The following is a 24,140-nucleotide window of genomic DNA, read 5'->3' on the forward strand; positions in this document are numbered from 1 at the left end:
ATTAGTGGTGGATTTGAAGCTTTTAAGTATGTTGAAAAATCGTAGTTCTTCAGGAATACGTGCAAATTTTATTTTGGTGATGCATATTCTAAGTATACACTGTATTTTCCCTCTTTAAGAAAAGGGGAATAAATACATACATTAAAAAATAATCTTTGATTAGAAATGAAGGGGTGTTATGTTCTCACATGTCTTATCGACCCAGCAGCAATTTCAGTTTAGTATTTAAGAGCAAAACTTACTTTCTATACATATATATCTCTCAAATATTAATATCCTCTTTTCAGAAATGATACATGTATTTTTTCCTTCTATATCAAATACCATCACAGGATTTTGAACACAGTAGAAGAGCTTTATTTTCAGTTGTTACTTAAAACCCAATGCTTTCGTAGCCATACTGACATGTATTATCGGAAAATGTATTTTTTTTTTTAATTTAAGGCTAGGACTACAAGTATTAAGAACAAACTTCTGTAAAGTAGCAAATTCTTCTCTTCATAATCTAAAATTTAGTAAATTCAGTGTGGGTATGGAAAGGGCAGGGGTGAATGGTACTTCAAACATAAGCTCAGAAGTAAATCCCATAAAGTTGGAAACGGTTGAAGTGTTCACACAGTTATCTGGGATTTAGACAGTGTGAAGGCCAAGGAAAAGACCGGTTTAAGAATGTTGGCTGCCTACTAAATACTTGTTTAATAAAATTGATGTTAGAAATGTAGATTTTGACATTTTGAATAAGAATTTTAACTCAAGTAAAATTCATGTCCAGGATTTTAATGTGGTTGTCAAGTCTGAGGCAAAGCTTAAACTGTTTATACATAATGAGAGCATGTAAAATGAAAAAGCCGTAAACACAGAAATAAAATATCTCACTTTTTTTAAGGATGCAAGCTAGCTATGTATGTCAAGGGCTATGAAAGACTTCTTACTCTTTTTTTGTCCTGAGTTTGGGATTATATGATAAAGTTTTATTACAGGAAAGCCAATCTTAAATATAGATGCTTAGAATTGGGACACACTTCAAAGTTAAATTCTGTTACAAGGGAAGTAATTTGTACGTTAAAATTTGTCTATTTTTTCTTCATAATGCTAGAACTCCCCTCATTGAAAAATGGGTGGTACTGGCGATTACTGTCTGATTTGTACAGACACCGCCAAACTTTCTTCTGTGGATATGTTTCCTTATTATCCTTCTGTTTTTACCCCTAGAAGTTCATCCGTCCTTTATTGGCCTTTTTGATCATATGCTTTGGATATCAGAGTTTATTCATCTTATCAAAAGCGAGGAGGGGTATCCATTTTCATCGCCTTATGGTTGCGTAGTTTTTCAACGTAAAGGTTTTGTTTGCAAAACCTGCTTGCGCATTTTTGCAATGGCATGGAGGCAGGGCTAAGCGGAATAGGAGGCACGAAAATGAAAGCAGAAAGAAGGATAGAATAGAAAGTGAACAGGAAGGTGTTTAGATAAAGAGTACAGCAAAGAGGGAACAGGTGAAAGCATAAAAGGAAAGAAAATTCCAAATCTGTGCAAAATTGCCTTTAGCACCAATCCTTCCTTCTATATAGGTGCTCAGAAACTGAGTACTCTGTTCCTTAAGAACAGGATTTGAGCAGTCTGGCTGATGGCAGATGTTATGTTGTTGCATGAGTGGGGTTGCACTGAGTTCTCCTCTGCAAGCTTACGTGGCCTCTTCTACTTTTAAGAGTCTTCGAAATCTTCTCAAGCTCTACACCCTAGCTGTTCTTCTGAAATCCTGCCATGTCTGTCTTCGGAAGGAGGTCCAAGTGACACAAGGAATATATGACATAACATAGAAATGTCTGTGAATAATAGTATGGAAGTTATAGTCCCATGGTCCCAAGACTAGTGTGAAGTCTACGTAGTAAAACGGAACAGAAAAGGATTTGGATTAAAAAAAAAAAAAAAAAAGCCATAAAGAACATCCATTAATAAGTATCAGACATGTTACTTTGATGCAGAACAGTGGGTGTGTAGGGCTCTGCCAGCTGTTCTTCCCACCAAAGCACGCCACCAACTCCATGATAAAAGGTACATCTAAAACCTGGCAGCTAAAAATATTTAATCCATGTTTTTATGTTATATATCCTAAATGTCTTTAAAATATTAAGGGAGTCTCAGAAGAACGGGAAAAATAAGAGACTGAATTTTATTGCTCTTGGTCACTTTAAATGACAAATTTAACAGATTTTATTAAAAAAAAGAAAAACCTCAAATGAAGGTAGGCACGGTGTATACACAATCCCCGTACTAGAAAATTGTTTATACATTTTTATGTCCTGTAGTTCTCTTGGTTTTTTTTCTTTTAGTGGAAGTGTCCTTCATTTTCTAGAGTTTATAAATCACTTCATATTTCACTGTAAAAGATTTAGTCTTTTACTCGATACAAAGAAAACTAAAGTAATAATCTAATGGCCATTGTCTATACCGAGAGTCCTTAATACTGCCTTCAAGCTACCTCTTTAACGTTCATATGCTTTTTGATCATCTAGGAGGTATGTGTTGTCTGCATCTCCATTTATTCCTCTCCTGCATTTCCAACCTTTTAAGTCTCAAAGGTAGACATGGTTTTCAAAAACATATTCATTGGGAAAAGATTGCCTGTGGTGAGAATCTACCAATCCTTCTTTTAGCTAAATTCAAGGCTTTGTTTGTCTGAATTCATCCTTTTAAAAGTTATATAAACTTAATTTGAAGTATTATTCAAGCTAAAAAGCTGAGGAGTAGTTACCAAAAGTTGGAAATTGGTTCCGGACTTGAGGCGTGAAAGCTGATAAAGTTATTTTAATGCCTCCGCAGTAGCGGTGTGACGTCAGTGTTGTGCAGAGGAGTTTAAGTCCAATTTAGCATTGATCAGCCACGATAATTTAACTTGAACAAACAAACTGATTTGCTTACTCTGACCTTCGAGTCTCAGGAAATTTATACTGTGTTTATGTTCCCATAGAACTTCTCAGAAATCTTTCACTGCGTGAAACCACTACACATCAGCTTTTCAATCAATCCTTATTTTTGCCCCTTAATCTAGTTTTTTGCCTTTTCATGTTAGTGACTTTACATAAACATCTAAATTGGTTATTTTCTGTTCTGTCTGATTTGATTATGTTACAGTTAGCTTGCAGGTAATAGGTAAATAACTTCAGTGTGTGCGCACAATGGGCGGTGATGGCCAAATCATATTCTAGATGCTCAGTGTAATATTTTTATTACTCTCGTAGTATTTACACTGTCAGCTTTTATTAAGACAAATTATCATCATTTCCATACAGCTGGATGGCATGTGGGGAGTACACAATTTCAAAGAACTACCCAGACTAACTCAGGCAATTTAGATGTCAGTAAAACATTCACTGCTTGTTTCTAGTTTTATCATTGGTTGTAATTTATACTGAGAACTGAAATGTTAACACATGTAGCTGAGTTTATTTTAATTGTATAATTAGAGTAATGAACCTTGTGGAAATACAGTGGTGCAAATGGTAATATAATCTAAGCTGTTTACATTCCCAATTAGGTATTTCAAATAAATACAGAGATTGAGCTCTGTGCTTTGATAGGATTTCCCTTCTGTCCCCATGTCAGCTAATGCTAGTCTAAAACAGTGCGGGTACCAAATTTCCATTTATAGGTATCGGTTCTAGAGGGTTACAGACTTTCACAGTGTTTTGCAGAGGTTTACACGCTATTTAATCCTATTCTTGAAGACGTTATAGTTTAAGATGTTTATAATGGAAGAACTTACGTTAGAAAACATATTGACTTACTTTAACTGGACAAGATTAAGCAAATTCAAATGCCCCCGTATATTTGTATTCTACATGGTTCTGTTTAAGCAAATATATATACTGCTGACTCTTGTGTTTTATACTAGATTAGTTTACAGGCTTTCAAAATTTATATGTTTTTCTTAATGTAGGAAACGTAATACTGAAACTGTACTAGGGCTACATCTCCACTTAGCAGGATTAATGGTGGGGGCATGCAGCAGGGAAGAAAAAATCCAATTAGTTTTTAGGTTATTGCATATTTGCAATATCAGGTCTACTCTGTTTATCTCCAGTTACTGCAACAACAAACGTGGATTCCCATAATGCCTTTTTTTAGAGCCATACTCTTACATCTAACCCTAATATGCTGTAGAAATACTGTAGGAAATTGATAGGGTTTTGTTACTAAATTTTCAGGAACGTACATTTTCTGCAAGTTGTAGGACAGTTTACTCTGCTGTGCAGAACCGCATTCAGGAAATTGTTTCTGAAACTGTGTCTAAAGGGATCTTTGCCCCATGTGTTTATATATACAAAGAAATAAAAAAAAGCACGGTGAGGATCCTGCTTTCAGATTTGACTCTGGCTGTTCATCCAGCCTTGAATCTGTTCTCAGTGCCTTTAGCTTTATATGCCGTGGTTAACCTAGCTCTAACGTTTGTTAAAAGCCAAAATCCTCATGAGCACCATATGTTGTGTGTGAGATGAGCAATCTTGCATTAGTAGAACTTGTAGCCTTTGTTTAGTGAGATTATTTGCAATTTTGACTGGTAGTTTATTTGTGTGTTACGTTATTTTACCGCTGGTTAGGATTAGTGTATTTTTACTGCTTTTGAGAGCTTAGGTGAAGTAAATTTAAGAAATGAGAAAGTATGCATAAAGATGCATCTTGCGTTAATAATTTAATATACCTTCGGAATGTGAAACACTGGAAAGCCGTTTTTCAAGAAAAGTACTGTGCAGAAAGCATTGATAGACAAATTACTTTGTAATCATAACTATGTGGAGACATTAGGATGCAATAATCATTTTATTTTGTATATTCTATTATCATAATATTGACTTGGCATGTTGTACTTTGTGTAGAACATGTTTTGATATTTATTATCTAAGCATATAAACAAAACACCTGTTGCGGTTATAGTGTCTGCTCTCGCGCAGGCGGTGCTGCCTGCGCCTCCACGTTCTGAATTGTCTTTGGGCATTACAGAGGAGCGCACCTGCCCCAAAGTGCTGTTGGGCACCAAGTGAAGGAAAAGGAAGAGTAAACACAATTCTTTGCTCTCCCCCTCAAATCTTTTGGTGTTTTTCTGTTAAATGGAGCATTCCCAATTTTATATTTGCTTGCTTGTCTCTTCTCCATTTAGGGATACCCTCTTCAGTAACTTCACTTTGGGGCTCAAAGACATTGTCTCCCCAGAGAAGTTCAACAACTTACAAGTGAAAAAGGTCCCAACTTGTTTTCTAACCATTAGTTTCATATGTATCAAAACTAAATTCCGAGGAAAATAATGCAGTGAAGGTGTACAAGTCTTTTTCCTTTTCTCAGAGAAATGCAAATACAGTTACATTAACATTCATAAATGTAATTTTAGTGCTTTCTGCAATTAACAAACATAATCTATAAAAAGTATTCTTATAATTACTTACAGTGTTTTAAAAATCTGAGACTGTTCAGGGCTTATTTTAATGAACAGAAGGAAAAGGGGATTAAATCAATATTTTGTAAATTTGCTTTGTTTTATTTCGTGTGACAAATGCCTTCATAATTATCAGCAAATTTTAGTACAATATATGCAGCACAATGTACTCATTAATTTAGCATTTGTCTGTCGTGGACTTCAGAGGTTTTTTTCAAGCAATCTGTTAGAGGATCGTGGGAAGGGCAAAAAGGAAACCACCTAGACTATCTAGATGATACTTCCCAGATCCTAAAAAGCTTTTCACTGGCTCGTTGATCAGAAGAACAGCAGGGAAGAATTGTTTTTGCTTTGGGAAAAAAAGCAAAAACTTTTTTTTTTCCTTTTTATTGGGAGATACTGGGTTATTGGCAGGAATCTACAGAAGTTGGAACTTTCCAAACCCAAAGACTATCGACTTGGGACAGGGAGGGATAGGACTAGATACACACTAGTATTGGTTTTGTTTTTCAAGGTTTTTTTTTTCTGAAATGCACGCGTTCTGGAGAAATGATACTTCAGCTTTATGGAACATTTCTGGTCCTTGTGCTCATCAGTGTTACTGCAAAGGGACAGATTGATAATTGCAGCAGCTGAGCTAAAGTCAAGCCCAGTCGCATCAGTGACTGCACCCAAGTGGTCCATTGGGAACCAGATGAGGGTGGGGAAGGTTTGCCTCTGATGGGGACCTCCCCACAGGTCAAAAGTGTTTGCGAAATATTCCGTATCCATTGGAAATAGAAGAGTATCACTTAAATGTTACTGTCTGACTCAAACTTCATTTGATGATTTGTGTTGTCGAAATGCTGTATGTTGTTTTTCTCCTCACAGTCTGTTTACATGTGTAGATCCTTTCGACATCATATCTTAATGTCTTTAGCTGGTTCCAAAATGGAAGTACTACTAGGATTGTTTCTTTTACTCCTTCATCTGCCTTGTAGGAGAAAACGTATGACTGTTTTGTAAAATAAATGTCTTATTTGCATATGTTGATGATAAATTGGTAAACGAAGAATTTAAAGTGGAAGAAATAAGTGAAAGTTAATTTTGCTTTTCTGACCCATTTGATGAAAGGCTCAAGTGCATATATAACTTTTGAGCGCATGAGGAGTCCTTTTAAGCATCATTGACTGCTCGTTTACTTTGAGGTATGTGTGAACTGAAGTGCTATGAACACTGAAAGTTTTGTGCTAAAAGACATATGCGGTCTTGCAATTCCTGCCACACAGCCACGTATTTTTCACGCCGTGCCTTGAAATGACTTCTGAAAAAGTAATGCTGTTGACTTGGATGATATGAATTTGACCCACTGATACAACCTGTGGGACTTCAATGTAAAGCTTATATCTTCTTTAAAAAAAATCGAGTGCAGTGTTGATGCAAGAGTAATCCTGAAGATTCAATCCTTCTTCAGACCTAGCGTTCAGGTATAGAAACATCATTGATTTTTCATGCTATCCTATCAGTACCTCAGAAATCCACACTTCAGGATCCATTTCATAATTTCGGCTTGAATATTTGTTTACTTTTTCTCCCTAAGCATGTCCTTAAGATGACACTGTGGGTAAGCACTAGACAGAGGTGGCCAACTCATTGCACAAAGGCTATCAAATGGTAATTGTCTTCAGTTGTTACCGAACCAATTAATTTCAGATAATACGCTGAATTAAAAATGGCATTTAAGTTTTTAATTTCCTCTTTGGTGTTTACTAAAAAAAGCTAAGGCTTAAAAATAAAAGCATTTGGTTCACAGGAAGTTCCTGAATCCTCTATCCATCCCTTCATTATAGGCTGCTTATTACGTGATATGACCCCACGTTACACTTGCACAGAAGCAGTAGAGATAGCCGTGGTATTCTCTGCTAGTTCAGAAATTCAAATTTTAAGTTGAACCCATTCAACTTCAGTTAACTAGCACAAAAGATGCTGGCTGTCAGATATGTGGTGCCTCTTGGAGCTTTTAGTGCTCAGAAATTTTGGCTTTTTGCAAGAATGGACGTGCTATCATCATATTGCCTGTTTGTTCTTACTTTTAAATGACGTGCTTGATTCACCTAGGGTCTTTGTTTCACACATAAGGCATAATAATTCAGGTAATGCTCATAAACTGTTTGAAACTATGATATCCTACTTCAAGGTAAAGATGGTTTAAAATTTATTTTCTATAGTGATTATGATAAAATATTAAATCAGTAGGATTTTCTACGCTGCAAATTATTAGAACAGTAATCATTTGTAATCTTAATGTTCCAGAACCCTGGGGCTGCTGGTAAAGCGATTGGAGAAAGGTGGAAAAGCCGAACAAGAAAACCTTTTTCGTGAGAATGATTGTATTGTCAGGATTAACGATGGAGACCTTCGGAATAGGAGATTTGAACAGTAAGTATACTTACCGCACATTACAGTGCATTATTTAATCTTTAACACTGCACCTTGCGGTGATTTGAGGAAATAAAGCATTTAAGAAAAACTTGTCTAAGCTTGCCTTTCTGTTAAAGAATAGATACACTAAGGGATGTTAGTGGTTTTTAGTTAGCCAAACTACAAAAAATTCAGCATAATGATTGCCATTAGAGTATATGCACTTCTCATTTGGTTGGTTTTTCACATTATGGATTTTTATCTTCTTGCATTGGTAAACTGTTTATTGTGAAATTTCCATGGGATTTTTAGTCTTATACTTGCAATGCATCATGTTCAATATACACGGACAGCATGGAGACGTTATTTTTTAACATTTAAAAAATATTTGTAGTCTTGTATGTGTTGAGAACTAAGGTCCTATATGCAGAAACTTCCTGGAGAAGTTTAAGAGATCATAAATATTTGCTCAGTGGAAGCCTGAACTTTGTAGAATCCTAAAATGGTCAGAAAGACTTTTTTAAAGTGAAATCGGGTTGTAGTTCACACACAGATAATTGAAAGAGAAAGCAGAAAAAAGGTATGCAGAAAATGAGTGCTTTCAAAGATGGTAGTATTGTTCTGAAAACCCTCACATGTTCCGGGCCAAAGGAATATAATTTATTCTGATCGTCCTGTACTCAATATACATTTGAAATGTGGTTTTTATTTCTTTGACTCTAATCTGGGTTGGAACACGACCCTGTACCATATGGTGGAAAGCAGCTTGTCTCTGCATGTTCTGAGGTTCTGAATCACAATTTGTTAAGTCTGTGAAGAGACTTGTTGACTTTGTGTACTTTGGAGCATGACCCAGAGCCCAGTGTCTGTCTGTGCAGGATTAAGCGCTTTTTTCCCATTCCTTACCGTTGTGTTCTGAAAGACTAACTTGCAAAAAGTAAAGTGTAAACGAGACTTTTTGCAAGACTGCAAATACTCTCAGCAAATCACGGAAATACATAGTCTTTGTATAAAGCATAATTTTCATTCTAATAATTCTGTTGTCACTGTGATGACTGTATCTGCAGAAGCAATTATCACGGTTCAAAACAAAAGGACACTGCAGTCCTGCTGTAGAACTGTCTGCATTTCAAGACTGTGGTTAAGTTTTTTGCTTTTCTGAGTCCAGTATTTGGTACGATAGTTGTTAAGCATATTTAACCATTGTGTTACCCTGAGGCGATCAACCCTAGCACAAAGCAGACCAAGTAGACTAGTGAACAGATTCAAATTTTATGGTTTATGCTTGAATGCAATGTGTCTGTCAGCCCGTGTTGCTTAATTAACATCAGTAATTATGCTTATAATGTCTTGTAGTCTGCCAGTCCTAATTTGCTAATTTTCTGTTCATTTTGAAACCTAGAGCACAGCATATGTTTCGCCAAGCCATGCGTACGCCGTTCATTTGGTTCCATGTGGTCCCTGCGGCAAATAAAGAGCAGTATGAACAGTTGTCCCAAAGCGAGAAGAACACGTACTACTCCAGCCGGTTCAGCCCCGACTCCCAGTATGCTGACGGCAAAAGTATTAACAATTCTGGACTTCACACGTTACAAAGGATGTCTCGAGCGGGTAACCAGTCCGATCAGACAGACTCCTACTCGCAGCTACCTCATAGTGTGAATTCATCAGGGAAACCACCCTCGGGCCTGGTACCGTCACCTCAGAAAGTTCTCACCTCCACTGCAAACAGTGGGTATAACACCAAAAAGATAGGGAAGAGGCTCAGTATACAGCTGAGAAAAGGTAAGGCAGTAGTGCGCTCCTCATATAGCCTGAGGCATGTGTGCATAGCGTGTGTACGTGTGTCCAGTGCCACTGTATTGGGCCGGACAGCTTGCCGTAGCGTGGGGGATGTGATGGGTTGGTTTTTTGGGAGCCAAGCTGTCCCCAACAGCACGCCCAGCGTCCAACTGTGCATTTGCATTGTGCGGCATGTTTGCAAAAGGCTGTTTTGAAGAGTTAACTTTGTTGTTCTTTTGTTGGCTTTAATATTGTTTTCTTTCTCTCAACTAATAAAAAGAAGCGCAGTAAGTGCTGCAAATTCTCTTGGCCAAGACCTAGGGAGTGGTGAACTATTGAATATAAGTAAATAAGGTAAAATGGCCCATATTCTGTACTTCACAGGTATCATGACTTTTCAAATTGAATAACTGTGGTTTTGCCACAGTTACTATTAAGAGTGTGTTGGATCCAGTTGGTAAATCGGACTTTCTCATTTGCAGCTAAAGCTTTTCTTTATTCCACTGGGATGTGAAAGCCTTTGTTTAAACGGCTGAGATGTAATGTGATATTTCCTATCTTGAGCCTTATGCTAATGTAATTTGAATGGGGGTGAGAGGCTATTTAAGGGCAGAGGAGAAAGCAGTGCATGCTTATCTCAACATCTGTGTTATATGTGCACATGTAGATGCATTGGTACATCCATGGAATTTTTATGATGTTTAAATGTCCTAAGTGAGAAAATTTGTTATTTTTGTGTAGTTACCGTCTAGATGCTTTTGAGATAGTTTGAAGTGTAATAAAATAACATTTAGATGCAAGTATTTCTTAGCTCTTGGGAAATGATTTTTTTAAAGGATTAGACATGCTGCAAGCTCTCTGGGATTGAAATGAGCAAGTTTACGGTTAGGTATAATTTGATCTCTAGGAGCAAGAACGGGGTTTATGTTACACAGCAAAAAGTTTACCGAAGTGTAGTATTCTCCGTGAACTCAAAGTACGTTCCCCTTAGGATATTGCACGTGCTTAGTGTTAATAATTTTTACTAATTCATCTTTTTATCGAAAGATATTGGAGATGATGCGTTGAGTGCTAGAGGGTTTACAATTTCACAGGTACCAGGCTACTTGTCACGTTATCATTATGCTTTCCTTTCTATGAACTTCACATGAACCACCAGATTGCTTCTTTCTGGTTGCTGAATTTTAAGCTCTACAAACTTGGATGACATAAGGTTGAGTTGACAGTTTGCTTCTGTTGTTGATGCTCCTTCAAGAAATTCTTTAGGCCATCAGCTCAGATCAGCCTGCTTGGAAAAACTGATAGTTATTGGCTGAGTAAGGAATCACTGTGCTTACAAATACACTCTCTGTCATTACAGTGATTTTTACCTATCTTTTTGTGCCTGCGGAAGCCTGTAGAACTATCACTCGGACATTACATAAAAGAATTCTTAGCCAGGAGCAGAAATATACGTTTCGTATAATGCAAAAGCACCAATAAATGAATATAGAATATGGGAACACCATATTTTTGCACAAAACAAATGTGGCGTTATAGCTGCTCATAAGATACAAGAACATAATTTTGATGTGTTATGGGTTCTGTGAATGGGATGTGAGGTTACGTTTTGGTCATCTTGCTCTGGCTGCTGGTGGCACCAATATGTTAGATGGTTTCGGAGTGAAGGAGATGCATGCTACCTGTTGATGGAAAGTGATCTATGAGATACTTTAACATCAAGTTCACGCCAGAGAAGTTTGATGCTCTTACACTAGTAAAAGCTTTGAAGTCCATATCTAGAATATATTTCAGAAGTTTAGAGGGAACATTTGTTCCTAACAGTTTGCTTATATGAGACTACTACCTCACATTACAGACAGACAGACAGAAACTATTTAGTGTACTGTATTTTATTCACGGTGATATTTTTTTAAAAAACGATGCGTAAGGAAGGGATACCTTTTTGTCGGTGCTGTCTTTCATTTGTTAGTATCCACTGAAGAAAGAGGCATGTCCCCCCGTCTTGGCTTTCATTTGATCACTGTGAGAACATACATGTGGAGGAGCAAATGAAGTGAAACCCTGAAGTATGCCCCCAAGTAGTTTGTTATAAATATGAGTGCAATACGGATGTTGATTGTCTTTGATTATTTGTAATGAAGGATGTTGTAATAATACAGGCTTTGTAGATGTTTAACAAATGTGCTTTCTTTGTAGCTAACAAAACAGCAGTTATTTCACCAATTACCATCATTAGATTAAAAACTCCTTGTGCGGTGTGTTAAGGCATAAAAGCATATAAGGAGGCTTCATTTGAAATTCACTTTCAATTTAACCTGTGCATTCTGGTTAATGATGTAGTATATGAGAATTGACTCTTTTTCAATACGGACAGAACTTCTTTATTACAGCTGTGTTTCTATATATTGCATGAGCTTTATTATATAAAATGACATGGTAAGATAACCCGAGAGTGCGTGCTTCTGTAATTATGATTTCTTAATATTTATTGCTGTTTTGGCATTTTAAAATAACCTGAACTTTCATAGGATTTAGCTGCTTAATAAAGTCAGAAGAGAAGGTCAGTCATATGTTTCAGTCAATGCAGAATGTTTGTTGGCTTTTCTAAATGAAAATGGATATCTGTTTATCTTTCCTTAAAGGTCAGGGCCTGAACTTTAAGCATATAGATGTAGGGGTTATTGGTGATATTCTAATGCCATTAAGGCTGTATAACAGTCTAGCTTAATAGCTCACACAAATTAAGATAGTACAAGACATGACAGTGAGCCTATGTTTATAGTTTGGTGTAAGCTGATACACAGTAAGTATAAATAAATAAAAATAGTTCTTTACAGCTGATATATGGAGAAAATAAAACTACCGATATAACACCCAGAGTGTTAGGACAAATTTTGACCTTGTTTATACACCAGGACAATTCCAGAGTGTTTTTCTTTGATGGGAAGGGTTCGAGCCAATGCAAATGTGAGAAATTTAGTCCAGCACTTATAAATAATAAATAACCAATTTACAGCAAATGATTCTAAGGCTTAGTCTTGGAGCACTAAGTAACTCGCAGCATTTAGCCTGATACTCGCTAAAGCATTCAAAAGACTGCTTTTCAATTGAGGTTGTATTCCTCAGTTTTCATATATACTGGTTTGGACATTGCTGTACTAAGACAAGCCTGAAGGACTCAGTCTTGAAATTAGCTTCATTTTATTTGAATACCCTTAAGTATAATACTCATTGCATTGGATCATTTCTATCTATAACTACATAGTTGCCTAACTAAATTAAATATATAATTCTTTAGGTAAAACGTCAAAACTGAGCTCTTGTTTTCTGTGTTGGTCTTAGTTCCACCAAATATTTTGCTATTTTTTTTTTTGTCTGTAGTATTCAGTGAATCAGGACTTCAGTCCACATCTCCCCGCTTCCGGAGAGTGACCTGTCCACTGGCCATGGGAGTTATGATCATCTCTTCCTTTTTGGCCCAAAGAGTATTTCTCTCTTGCAAAGTGGTATAGCTTCAAGAGAAAGAAATGAGAGACACGACTGCCGGACGCCTCACAGCAGGAAAGCTGTAGGGATCACCAAGTCCATGAGAGAACGGGCGTAGCAGCTGTGTCTTAGGAGAGGAGTGCTGAGAGGAAAGAGGCACCTTTGTGCACTGCAACGGAGAAAAGTGGTTAAGTCGTAGACGTGAGGAGGGTTACGAGACTCGTTGCTCTTCAGAGTTTCTTGTTGGGTTCCTGTTTGGCTTGCTGGTCCTTCTCTGGTTATTAATGCTCCATCTTACATACAGAGCCGAGCTGAAACACTGCAAGTCCCACCAGGTGGTTGGGCAGTCAGTGTTCTGGTGCGGTGACACTCAGCCCTGCCGCATCCAAGTTCCTTTCTGCGAGAAGTCATTAGAGACGCAAATAAGATGCCTGGGGTGGTTTGGGAGTATGCTAATTTAAAATGTCATCATATTTGCCTATGGAGTAAAGCACATATATGGATGATTACTTGTTTTACTTGGGTTTATATAGCAGAGCGTACAAGACAGGACCCTGAACTTGTCTGTAAGATATCCTGCATCATGTATCTGAAGTGTACAGATTTACATGCATTTTTCATCATACTCTCCTGTTTTCCCACACAGTTTCTCGAGCCAGACTTTAAAATGACATTTTAAATTTTTATTTAAAATTTCTTTTGAAGTATTATGTTCTCTTAGACTGATTTTAGAATTAGTGTTCAGATGCAGAAGGGGTGTTTGTCACTTTTGAAATGAAGAATGTAGATTGCAAAATTACTTAAGTGACCTTGAGAAATTAGATTCAAAAGTGAAGCAAATAATTTTGGGCATTATTAGCTGCTGAAAAAACATGAACTGCATCAAGTTTCATCTTTCTTTTTATTTAAAAACACTTCTGATCACTATTTATTAGCAGGCTGTAGCAAAAAGAGAAGAATGTTTCTATTAGGATGATCAAAGTTCTACTTGAGAAGTCTAAGCTTTGCTTGGAGAAATAAAAGTTGTTCCAAATCACTCAACTACATAAAAATGGGCATGCAATTAATTTGTCTTGATTGCACATGTGGCTGCAGAAATTTTCTAGACAGCTGAGCAGTCAGCCTTCTAAGCAGTCATTTGCACGTACAGTTACCCTGACTACGCATACACAAATTCTGAAAATATGGGGCTTAAACTAGGAGCAGTAAAATAACTTTTCAGGAAGTATCTAAAATGGTTTTGATTGGTTTAGTGAAGGCCCTGACAATAAGGAGAACATATTTGCTGTTCAGCTCTTGTATGAGGTCCAGTCCTTAATAAAAACTGCTTTCTGGCATAAAATAGTAGGATTATTATTTCAGCAATCACCCATCCATACATGGATCTCCAGAAAGAGTCTACCGTGAAAAAGGAGGAATTTGAAATGCTTGGAAGGAAAGTGTCTACTCTCGTTATTGTCAGACAGCATTTGGCCCTTCTGCTTAGTTTTATTGTAATGTTATCTCCCTCCTTATTCTGGATCATTTTATAATACTTTCATTAAGTGGGGATGCTTTAGTATGCAATTTTTGTGACTTTTTGTCACAAACTGTTTATATGTATAAACAACCTCCCTTATGGTTTTAGGAAGGGGAGAGTGTGTTCTTTGTCTTCCATGAAGAATCTGCACTATTCTTTAACAATCCTTTATTCCATCTGAGGACTGTTCACATGCATGGATTTTCCATATATAGATTGTTCTGAAATGTTCTCTGCTTGTCTTGCATAAGTACTAACAAATGTGGTGCCCAATTGTCTCATTATCAAACATTTTCTATTGTTTTAGAAGTGAGATTTTTTTTTAAGCTTAGAGAGATCTGTACTGAAGTACCTGAGAACTCATCTGCGTTTACTTAAGTCAGAGGAGAAAGAAGAGTATGATTTACTTCTAGCTCTGCTTGCAGTCCTGAAAGGGAAGATAACTGTAAGAGAAGTATCAGAAGAAGTTGACAGCGTAGGTCCTTCAGATGTTCCTTATTGGGTCTCTGAACTAACGTCCTTTTGAGAGTGACATGAAAGTACTGGAAGCAGTGCAGAGGTGATGCTTCCTTTTTGTCTCATGTTCTGGCAGAGTTTCTACCCAGCAGCACAATTTGCTGTTGAGAATTTAGACCTGCCGTTGGTGCTGGATGAGGAATACGCATTTTTTCATGCACAAGAGCCTCAGAAAGACAGAAACGTTATACCAGACATATCAAGAATATAATCCCAGCATTGGTGAGATATGAAACACTTCTTCACTGGGAGATAACAGAAAACCTAGCCACCTCTAGTAAGATTTAATCATTTTTTTAGCATCCTGTCAGTTTATGATCATTCCAAATGAGATGATGATTTTTATTTTGAATATGTATTTAATTAACTTCCGTGAAAGTTTTTTGCCTACCTGTCTTAATATTACTGGAACTGATTTCCTCCAAAACATCAACTGAAGCATCAAATCTGCCTCTTTTCTGTTTTTACAACATAGTCCTTTTACCATTGTAACTGCCCTTTTTATTCACCCAATACTACTTCGTCTTCAGCGCAGAGCCGGCTGAGCTCTCGAGGGTAATGTGACCTTGGAAGGCGTCTTCAGCATCACATTCCAGAGAAAAGGGGAGCTCTGCCTTGTCGAGAGAGCTGCTGATTTCTCAAAGAAACCTAAGAATTTGAATTATACAAATTAGTGGGTAATTTTTAAATGTTATTATCACTCGGTGTAATTTGATCGTTGTCAGAGATGACAGCTATAGAGGGAGGAATATGTTTTATACCATCTTTTTTTTTTTTTCTTTTAATCTACAAGAGATTAAGGGGAATATAGCTCAAATAATCTAGACATTGCAAGGTAAAGCTCCTAGCTTTGAGTAGGATGACTCCCATGTTTTCAAAAAGATGGAAATTCCCTCTATTTTCTACTCTTGTTCTGGTTCTGCCTCTATGTGTGTCCACTTTCTCCCATATTATTAGTATAAATCAGAGATATCAGAGGAGCTTCCAGTACATTTGCACAGTTCTGTCATTATAATGCAGTTGTACACCCAGAGAACTGAAAACATTTTAGCAGCAGGGTGATATTAAGATGTTATATGCATTTCTAGCAACAGGACAGCTGAAATGCATGGAGTAGAGATAACTAAACCAGTTATGTGTATAAAAAGAAAAAAAAAAAAAAAGCTTAAAATCAGTCCAGTCACAGAAATTATATTTGTTTTTGGCTTTGGTTGAATGTATCCATTTATTTCCTAATCTTGTGAACTTCTAATTTATATACAATAAGCTGTATTATAGAGCTAAGGGCAGCTCTAGTGCACGAATAGTAAAATGAAGCAGTGAAAAAGTAAGAGGAAAATGACAGCCCAAAGCTGCCTTATGCAAAGCTGTACAGAGCAGCATAGCAAAGTGTAGCCCAGTTGAGGCCCTTTCTTTCTACAGAAACAAGTAATTAGAATTTTCTTCTGCTAATATCTGGCTCAGTGTGGATTTGTGGCATTCTGCCGGCTTTGGTGGAGGCTTTCTGGAGATTTGACAGCAGAAAATGCCACAGTCCAAATTTATATCCTGTGTGCATTTGTAATGTGAACGTTTCAACTTCTGTTTTTTTCCGCGGGGGTTTAAAGTGGAGTGTGTGAACCAGACATCTGTAATGATGCTGTAATCAGGCTATGGGGATTAAGCTTATTAATAATGAAATATTGTCCTGGGCATGCAGTCATGTTCTGATACTACTTTGCAAATTTTAGCAGACAAAACCTGTACAGTAAAGAGCAGTATTCAACACAGAACCTTAAAATAAGGATAAAATAAATTCCATAAAAAGCTGAGATGTGTCTTAAAAAAACCTTACACCTATACAGATCATCTTCACGTGTTGCAAGGAGTTAAAGAGCTCTATGAACGTTTGAAGCATCATTAAAGTTGTGAGGTCTCCAAAGTAAAATATGGATGTTATGAGATCTAATATTTTTTTCATCTCTGTGTAATAGCACTGATAAATTTTATAGCAGCCTGAAAATGGATGAAGACTTTCAAATTCAAATGTCGCTTTTTCAGCTATCTTGAATGCTGCAGACATCAGGAAGGAGTTTGTCTCACAATAGTTAGCCTAGAGCAATTTATCCAAATGTCCTGAACGATAGGAGCTGCAGGCGCTTGCTGTGGGTGCATGAGGACTTAGGTATTTCAAGATTTAGACTTTAAAAGGTCGTATCCCTCCCAGCCCTGTCATCTGGGTCAACTTAGTTCTTAACACGGTTACCGTCTTGATAACAAAATACATTGTACTAAATTTTAATCAAGTGTATTTGTGCAGATTTCAGAAATCTGCACGTAGGCTTATGTTGCCTGTATTGGACTCCTGCTTCCTTTTCACATGTGTGAATATTAACCTGCTCGGTTAGAAAGCAGGCTCACCTAATGAACATGGGGAATACTAAGACAGAAATTAATTCAGGCTTTAACCTCAAATGGTTATATGGTTGTGTGTTTTTCGCGCAGGTGGTGCTCAGCTTCCCAGGGCTCAAAGCTGAGGACTGTTGCATAAAAGTTCAGCTTCTGTCTGTCCCTGTGGTTTTATGCGAAGGGGTGCGTTGTGCAGCTTTTAGGGACCAGACCTGATAGTGCCGAGTCCGAACTGCCGGTTGCCTTAGTAGGTCAGATTAAACGTCGGTTTAGACACATGTCCTGAATAGACTTGATGTGCAGTGTTGGGGGCGGGGGGGACTGTTTCAACACTGAGTTTCAAAGGTTGTTGATAACACTGGACAGATTGCATCAAAGTGCGGATCACAAATGAGCTTTCTGCCCAGTAGGAAAGGCTTCTGTTTGTCTTCTCAGCTTGTGAATCCCAGAGCTGGTGGGCTCCTGAGGTACACGTCAATAACCAACTGTGGGCATAATTTCTCTGAAATGCGAGCAAGCCTCATTTGCCATATTGACTGGACCCCGTCTCCGGATTTCCCTAAGTCGTCTCAAACATCTCTGTTGCGCTTGGGTCAATCTTAGCCACGTGTAGTCAGTCACCTGCCTGCACAGCAGGACCTCAGACGCGGCCGCCTGGCTCCGGTCCCTGCCCGCGGGGCAGAGGGTGGGCTGGGACCCGGCGAGAGACGGGGTGAAGCCCTGGGGCGGAGGAGGTGGTGACAGCAAACAGCCTGAGGTCCCTCGGAGCAGAAGAAATGAAACCACTGAGCTCTGGTTCTGCCTGTCACCTGCCGGTGCCCATAAGTGGGCCGACAAAGCCCCGTGGCCGGCAGCGTCGGCTGACTGACATTGCTGAAAGAGTCGCCAAAGAGAAGGAAAGGATCATTGACGAGATCCAGATTGACAAGGGGGAAGGCAGTGGTAGGGTATCGGATATGCTTTGTTCTGATTCCTTGTCACTCAGTTCATCTGAAATAGAAAGTTGGAAATATGGCAATGACTTGGAAAATCATCAGAACAGCAAGTTGCAAGGAGGGCCTGCTCAGCCACCTGTGCCAAGACTCTGCTTCAGCTATAGCGTTCCTATATATGCTTTTTTTTTTTTTTTGCTTTTTTTGCCGTGCAGTAATTCTTACGTCTTATATATGTACTTACATGGATTGTAGCAGTGAGGCACGCATACGTTCTGCTGGCTAAAAATAATATATAATACAAAATGTGCGTTTTAACAAGTTAATATTCTACATTCTTTATGCAGGTACAGAAGGCTTGGGATTTAGCATTACTTCAAGAGATGTCCCAATTGGTGGCTCTGCTCCAATTTATGTGAAAAACATCCTTCCGAGAGGTGCAGCTATTCAAGATGGGAGACTAAAAGCTGGAGACCGATTAATTGAGGTGATGAAGTGTTACATGTTGTTTGCCTGTGATTTGGCATGAGCCCATCCAATAGTTCACTTCCAAAAGCCCTTAGTTGTTTATGTTATAGGAAAATATTTCCCTCTTCTTTTTCTTTTTTTCCCTTTTTCGCTTTTTTTTTTGTCTTTGGTTTTTTTTTTTTTTAGGTAACAGATCAAGGGCTGCGCGTTTTCAGTACGTAACTGTTTTAAGAGCTGGACCCAGGCATACTAGGAAAACACGAGTTTACCTGTCCTTCTGTGAATATTGTGCCATAGTCTTGCATTGCTGTTTAGGAACAAGTTGAAACAAAGTAATTGTCACCTAATAAGGGGCATTAAACCAGCATGGAGAGACAGACCAGAAATTATTGGAGATGTTGCCAAGTATGGAAGACAAAACGCTGGAAAGGTTTAGTGAATTAGCTTAAAGGCACAATATAAGAGGAGGGTGTTGCTACAGAGAATCAAGGTCACTTCCCTCCTGAAGGGAGGATGTCCTCAAGGGAATTAAATTTCTCTTAGATAGGCACACAGCTGAGATCTTCCTGCAAATCCAGCTGGAGTGATATAAGATGGTACCACCCACAGCTCTTCATTACCGTCCCAAAGCCAAATGATGGTGGAGGTACAGCTGAGACTGTAACTGCCTCTCAGTGCCTTAACTTCACTTTACTGCAAAATTGGCAAAGTCAGCTTGAATTGCTGCTGGAGGATAGTCCTCTGTAATTGCTGTAATTCAAGGTAACCCAGATGACTTGGGTAGAAGGGGACTGAGAAGCATTTAAGACAACAGTTATGGCATCTCAGCTGCGTGAGCTGTGACCTCTTACAAGGGAAAAGAAGAAGAAAATGGTTTGCTGACTTCTTCCGAGCACCGTGCTCTCTTGCTTAACACCGTTAGCTGATTTGCCTTACATTTCCAAAATGTTTCTGAGCAGGCAAGCCTGAGAATACCCTGTTTTTCTCTGGCTTCTCCCTTACTCAAGTTAGCTCATAGAGTGGGAAATTTAACTGTATGTGTTCTATACCTGTCTGTACTGGCAAGTGATACATGGAAGCCAAGGGGTTTGACCACTGAATAAAGGCAAAATAAGGAGTAACTGCTCCAAAGTTATTTTTTGGGGAAAAAATTGTTTTCTACTTTTGACAACATTTATTGTGCAAGGTATATTTGGAAGATATGTATAACAGCAAGGCACCTGGAAACCAAACCGGTTTTGGATCACACATTCATTTTGCCAAAGGATTTTTATGCAGAAATTCTCGTAAAAAAATATTGGTAAAAGGAATGAGTTGGCTTTAGAGTATACTGGAGTACACAGTTGCTGCTAAAGAGGAGGGAGCTATTGCTACCTTGCTTCTTATTTGTATTCACGTGCAAAGAATGCATGTTTATTGACTTCTATTAAATGGAAGCTGTACTGAGCCAATAAGCAGATTGCTTTGGTGAGGGTTTTTTAATACTGTCCCGTATAATTCACGTGACATTTTGGTATGAATTTCTACTGCTTTTCCCCTTTTGGAGTCTTACCAATTTCTAGTATTTCCGTTGTTACAGGTAAATGGAGTTGATTTAACAGGCAAAACTCAAGAAGAAGTCGTGTCCTTGCTGCGAAGCACCAAGATGGGAGGGACCGTCAGCCTTCTGATTTTTCGACAGGAAGAAACATTCCATCCAAGGGAACTGGTGCGTAAAATAGAGAGCAGCTAAGAGATTTAGATGAGTAGGAGCAAATGATTTGATCTTGTCACCTGCTAGTAAACATGCTTGGCCAGCACTGAATATAAGAAAAAAACAAACAGCTATTTTGCTTCATTTAGAACATTTTACATGAATGTTTTTTACTCTCTTTGAGATCTGCTCTTGGAATTAAGTATTTTTTCATAATGTATAAGCGAGAGTTTTATTTTGAGTGAAAATGTTTATTATAGAAGATGCTATTGGATGGACTTTATTTGGATGCATGCAGACAAGTAGATTATTTCATATCTTTCATATGGGCAAATCCATGTTTGAAAGCCTGCCATTTGTCCCACTGCCTGCTCACTAAAGTATTTCAGAGCATATAATACTGTTCCAAAACAGGATGTGTCAATACCTTTTTATCAAAAAGTGGAATATATCAGAAGTAGTAGCCTTTTTTGAATGTAAATGCAATCTCTGTGGAATGGAAACCCTGCAGTTATTAATTTAGCAGGGTAATTCAGAAAATGTTTCTGAGGAATTTACATGAAATGGAAATAAAATGATGTTTCATACTGTACCTGCTCCACTTGCATAGTGTATACAGATATTTCTCTGATAATTATTCAAGATAATTTCTGTTATGAAAAGACTGTGAATGTAGCAGTCTTACTTTGTTCTGTATTCAATTAAACTGCTGAATTTATTTATTATTTGTATTATCATAGCTATACATAGCTCTAAAAATAACTTATTTGGCTGCATCATCGTGGGAAGATAGAAAAATATAAGTAACAAATATAAGTATGATGAATTAATTGCTTCATTTTTCTATTGGATTTGTGTTACCTTGAATGCAAAGAGAATGATTTTTTGTTTGGCTGTTTCAAGATATTCAACATTAGCCTTTTACTTTTCAAAACTACAATTAAACCTAATACGTCAAAGTGGCAGGGGAGGTTGTAAACGAACCACACTTTTACCTTAATATTCTTGGAACATGACTTCAGGTACTAAAGTGGAAGTTGTCATAAAATCAAGAGAAATGAACAATTTGAGATCATATTATGCCCTACTTTATTACTGGAACTGTGAAAGCAATCTGTTTATAAGTTCCTATGATGTAATTTGCACAGTATTGCTATTTTACATAAAGGTGAATGCAAATGCTTTTTAAGTTCTCTAAATAAACTTAGAAGTAAGAAAATGTCTTAATTTTGTGTATATTATTTCTATAGTAAAATGAGGAGGTTATAATGCGTAATTTAACAAGATATTTTGTTTAAATAATTGTAAACAAAGATATGATGTGAGTAATGCAGAGATTTAATAGTACTGCTTGATGTAGTTTTAAAAATAGCTGCAAAGTAGCCCCTTTAAATGGGTTCAACCTCAGTAGCCTCCCTGCTGCTGCTCGGGCGATACTCTCTCAGCTATTTTGGCAAACACCAGCGCAGGGAAGCCAGATCTCGTCCTGGCTGTGGCAGGTAGTAGGTGGGCTCTGCGCTATGTAGTCAGAGATCACATCTGAAACTGGTGTACCTTTCTGTAGCTCCAGTTGAGCAGATGATATTGTGAGGATCTGACAGTACACGTGCGTGATGATCCTCTGTTGCATAAGGATTTGTTTGTTTGCATTTTGCCATGGAGAACTGTTAGGTGTGCTCTGCTGACAGCTCTCAAAGAGCAGGAGCACAATTACTGGGGAAGGTGTGGAACTAAAACCCGTCATAAGGGCTGTTCTTTCTTCTCTGGTAAGAAATAATCCTGAAAGATTTAAAAAAAAAAAAAAAAAAGTCTTTTTAACTGTCTCCTCTCATTGACTTTTACGAGCTTTATGTAAAAAAAAAAAAAAAAAAAAAAATTAATAGCAAAGGCTGGAGGGGAACGATCTGAAATCATGTCAGTTCATCTTTTTCACATGCAAACCTTCTTTAGCCGTTCAGGAACAATTTCTCTTTGCATCCTTCCCCTATTTCTGTCATACTTTCTATATTTGTATGCTTTAAATATTAACAGAATGAGAGGTGTCTCAGAAACTGTATGCAGGAAAGCATGTTATTTGATACTATCCATCTCGTAAAGGGCAGGACTGTTGCTTGCCGGGGAGCACTCAGTATTAAAACCATTTTATATTCGCCAACACTTGTACAGATAGTAATCCCAATAAAAGAGGTGTTTAGATTTTATGTTTTGGGTTATGGCTTGTTGAATGACTTTTGAAAAGTCACTTACCCTTAGGTTTCTTTATGAGTAAAATGAAGATAGTAAACTTTCAGGAGAGTGGTGGAGTTTAATGTCTTTGATGTATGTTGCCATTATTGTCTGGAAGGGACCTACGAAAATGTGTAGTTGTATCTAAAACTTACAGGAAAGTTAAGCCAAGCCCGCTTAGGTTAGTGTGGGATCTTTGTAGCTTGTGTGGTCAGGTTAGGAGGGGTGTGCGCGATGGAGAGCCATCATCCACTGCAGCAGATCATGCTGAAAGCAGGTAAAACGTGGAAGCAAGGAATAAAATCAAATTGGCAGGAGTTAACTTTTCTAACCAGTGAGATCTGGAAGAACGATTATGCTTCTCCAGAATGCCAGGCATTTTATTGCTTCCAGAGTTACCTAATGCCAGATAGGTAATATATTGGGGCTTGTCCGCAACGGCATGAGAGGCGGATTTGTGTCTTAATAATCTTCCCTCCCTTCTCCTCTATTTACGAAAGGGGTGAGGATAGGATTACTCTGGTTAAGTAGAGCTCCTGTAACACTGTAGTGACCTCACACGACAGAACGTAACTTGCTGTGAAGGATTTTCTTAGAGCCTGCTACGGACTGTGTGAATCCACTGAGGGATTGACTTGGGTTGTTATTCTCGGTATCGGCAGAGACTAGCTGGCAGAGTTAGTCTCCAGTGCCCTACAAGTGAATATACCCATTGGTACGCGTAGCTCCTTTACATCTTCCTGGTAGTTGGCGCCTTCGTTTTTTCCTTATTGGTTGCTGGCTGCAGGTTGAAGCTAACTGGGCGTTTGCGTTACTGCTTTGCCACTACGTTTTCGTGCCTAATCATTTGAATCTCCTGCAAAACAGCCCAAACCAAAAAAGTCCAGTAAACCCTGGCATTTCATTTTGGCCCAGCTGAATGGAAAGAAATAGCTGGTTAGCCCAAAAGTGATCATCCAGCCCGCAGCAAGGTGGCTCCTGGGTGCTCAGAGGGGTTTTAATATGGGTGCACGTGGGCTCGGAAGAGTAATAGTTCCTTACGTGTGTTTCCAGAATTGGTTGGAGGATGCAGAAAGGTTGTCCAATGATGGATGTTTGCCTTATGTGCCTTATGTGAGGAATGCAAGGTCCCAAGGACCCACAGGAAGGTCCCGTCTGTGGTGGACTGAAAGTACCCTCCTGTCCTGGGTAGTTAGGGTTCATCCAAATACACTCAAAAGGGAAATCCCTTGTTAAAGTGAGAATAGATGTTTTAAAAAATAGATGCTTATTTAAAATATTTGGAAGGGTTCATCTGG

General features: G+C 38.1%; 1 protein-coding gene across 3 annotated transcripts in view; it reads left to right on the forward strand.

The window, feature by feature from the left end:
* PARD3 (par-3 family cell polarity regulator) overlaps positions 1 to 24,140 on the forward strand; it is a 461,313-nt gene that overhangs the window by 240,713 nt on the left and 196,460 nt on the right. For all 3 annotated transcript variants that reach the window (XM_082480102.1, XM_082480103.1, XM_082480104.1), the window contains 4 exons: positions 7,722 to 7,847; positions 9,232 to 9,614; positions 18,803 to 18,942; positions 20,503 to 20,631. In XM_082480102.1, the coding sequence (XP_082336228.1) occupies positions 7,722 to 7,847; positions 9,232 to 9,614; positions 18,803 to 18,942; positions 20,503 to 20,631 (778 nt within the window). The remainder of the gene's footprint in view (positions 1 to 7,721; positions 7,848 to 9,231; positions 9,615 to 18,802; positions 18,943 to 20,502; positions 20,632 to 24,140) is intronic.

The sequence above is a fragment of the Vanellus vanellus genome (genome assembly GCF_965231255.1).
Source record: "Vanellus vanellus genome assembly, chromosome: 2".
NCBI classification, from domain to species: Eukaryota; Metazoa; Chordata; class Aves; order Charadriiformes; family Charadriidae; genus Vanellus; species Vanellus vanellus.